The following is a 2207-nucleotide window of genomic DNA, read 5'->3' on the forward strand; positions in this document are numbered from 1 at the left end:
AGTACCACTTCTCCTGTCCTGTATACTGGGTGTAATTCTCAGTATATGTATTATTCTGTATATATGGACACTGCACAGTACCACTTCTCCTGTCCTGTATACTGGGTGTAATTCTCAGTATATGTATTATTCTGTATATATGGACACTGCACAGTACCACTTCTCCTGTCCTGTATACTGGGTGTAATTCTCAGTATCTGTATTATTCTGTATATATATATACACTGCACAGTACCACTTCTCCTGTCCTGTATACTGGGTGTAATTCTCAGTATCTGTATTATTCTGTATATATATACACTGCACAGTACCACTTCTCCTGTCCTGTATACTGGGTGTAATTCTCAGTATCTGTATTATTCTGTATATATAGACACTGCACAGTACCACTTCTCCTGTCCTGTATACTGGGTGTAATTCTCAGTATCTGTATTATTCTGTATATATATATATACACTGCACAGTACCATGTCTCCTGTCCTGTATACTGGGTGTAATTCTCAGTATCTGTATTATTCTGTATATATATATACACTGCACAGTACCACTTCTCCTGTCCTGTATACTGGGTGTAATTCTCAGTATATGTATTATTCTGTATATATGGACACTGCACAGTACCACTTCTCCTGTCCTGTATACTGGGTGTAATTCTCAGTATATGTATTATTCTGTATATATGGACACTGCACAGTACCACTTCTCCTGTCCTGTATACTGGGTGTAATTCTCAGTATCTGTATTATTCTGTATATATATATATACACTGCACAGTACCACTTCTCCTGTCCTGTATACTGGGTGTAATTCTCAGTATCTGTATTATTCTGTATATATATACACTGCACAGTACCACTTCTCCTGTCCTGTATACTGGGTGTAATTCTCAGTATCTGTATTATTCTGTATATATAGACACTGCACAGTACCACTTCTCCTGTCCTGTATACTGGGTGTAATTCTCAGTATCTGTATTATTCTGTATATATGGACACTGCACAGTACCACTTCTCCTGTCCTGTATACTGGGTGTAATTCTCAGTATCTGTATTATTCTGTATATATATACACTGCACAGTACCACTTCTCCTGTCCTGTATACTGGGTGTAATTCTCAGTATCTGTATTATTCTGTATATATGGACACTGCACAGTACCACTTCTCCTGTCCTGTATACTGGGTGTAATTCTCAGTATCTGTATTATTCTGTATATATTGACACTGCACAGTACCACTTCTCCTGTCCTGTATACTGGGTGTAATTCTCAGTATCTGTATTATTCTGTATATATTGACACTGCACAGTACCACTTCTCCTGTCCTGTATACTGGGTGTAATTCTCAGTATCTGCAGTTTATCTTGGAATATCTCTGTGTATTGATTGTTATTTCTGCTCCTTGTCTCTCAGGTTGGTCCTCACCTTGACACGTTCCACAGTGAGAAGTCGCGACAACGAGCCTTCAGCGCTCAGCGGTCGGACGCGGTCGCTCGGCGCGGTCTCCTTGGACGGGGCGTCTATAACATCAGCTGAGACCCCTGAACATTAGATCTTTCTCTGGGTCCGGAACAATAAAATGAATCTGATTTTACGGGTTTTGTTTTTATTTTCTTGTCGCTTCTACATTAATCTTCGCTCCGTTGCACTGACATTAAGGGGGGGGGGGCTGGTTTTTGGATAACTCTCCTACTACAGACCGCTGCACCCCCTTCCCTAATGATGGAACGGGGAAGACGTGCGGAACACTGGACCAGCCCCGCGGGGTGGACCGGGTCTAGTGACGGCCCATTGTTCTCCTATATATTTTATAGGTGAACCCCAAACATTTTACTGCCTTCAATGTCCTAGTATAGAACTTGGGAAATCTGCAGTTAACTGTGGGGTCACTCAAAAATCACCCTCCGACATGATTGGGGGAGGGATACCGACCAGACACCCAATCAGGTACTCTGTTAACATGACCTAAAGCACCAATAGGGGTGAGAGGTCAGGGCAGGTTCCCCTCAATATAAAATTAAGAGGTGCAATTGTTTTGGCCAATCAGCCGTGCTCCTTCCCACTCTCGACTGTTCTGATTGGCCGAGCCTAATGAGGAGTTTCAGGACCTTGGGGGGGTCACTTACTAAGTTCACTGCATAAATCTACTCCACCTGTAGAGGAAAACACAATCCCAGTAGGGTTAAAACCAGAATGTGGTAGAGGGATTG

The 2207-nt window shown here is 42.1% G+C and overlaps 1 protein-coding gene across 2 annotated transcripts in view; it reads left to right on the forward strand.

The window, feature by feature from the left end:
- Nucleotides 1-1591, forward strand: part of CFAP77 (cilia and flagella associated protein 77) — a 96131-nt gene extending 94540 nt beyond the window's left edge. For both annotated transcript variants that reach the window (XM_075834117.1, XM_075834116.1), the window contains one exon: nucleotides 1411-1591. In XM_075834117.1, coding sequence (XP_075690232.1) covers nucleotides 1411-1549 — 139 coding nt within the window. In that variant the 3' untranslated portion in view covers nucleotides 1550-1591. The remainder of the gene's footprint in view (nucleotides 1-1410) is intronic.
- Nucleotides 1592-2207: the final 616 nt, after the last annotated feature.

The sequence above is a fragment of the Rhinoderma darwinii genome, chromosome 8, assembly GCF_050947455.1.
Source record: "Rhinoderma darwinii isolate aRhiDar2 chromosome 8, aRhiDar2.hap1, whole genome shotgun sequence".
Lineage (NCBI taxonomy): Eukaryota > Metazoa > Chordata > Amphibia > Anura > Rhinodermatidae > Rhinoderma > Rhinoderma darwinii.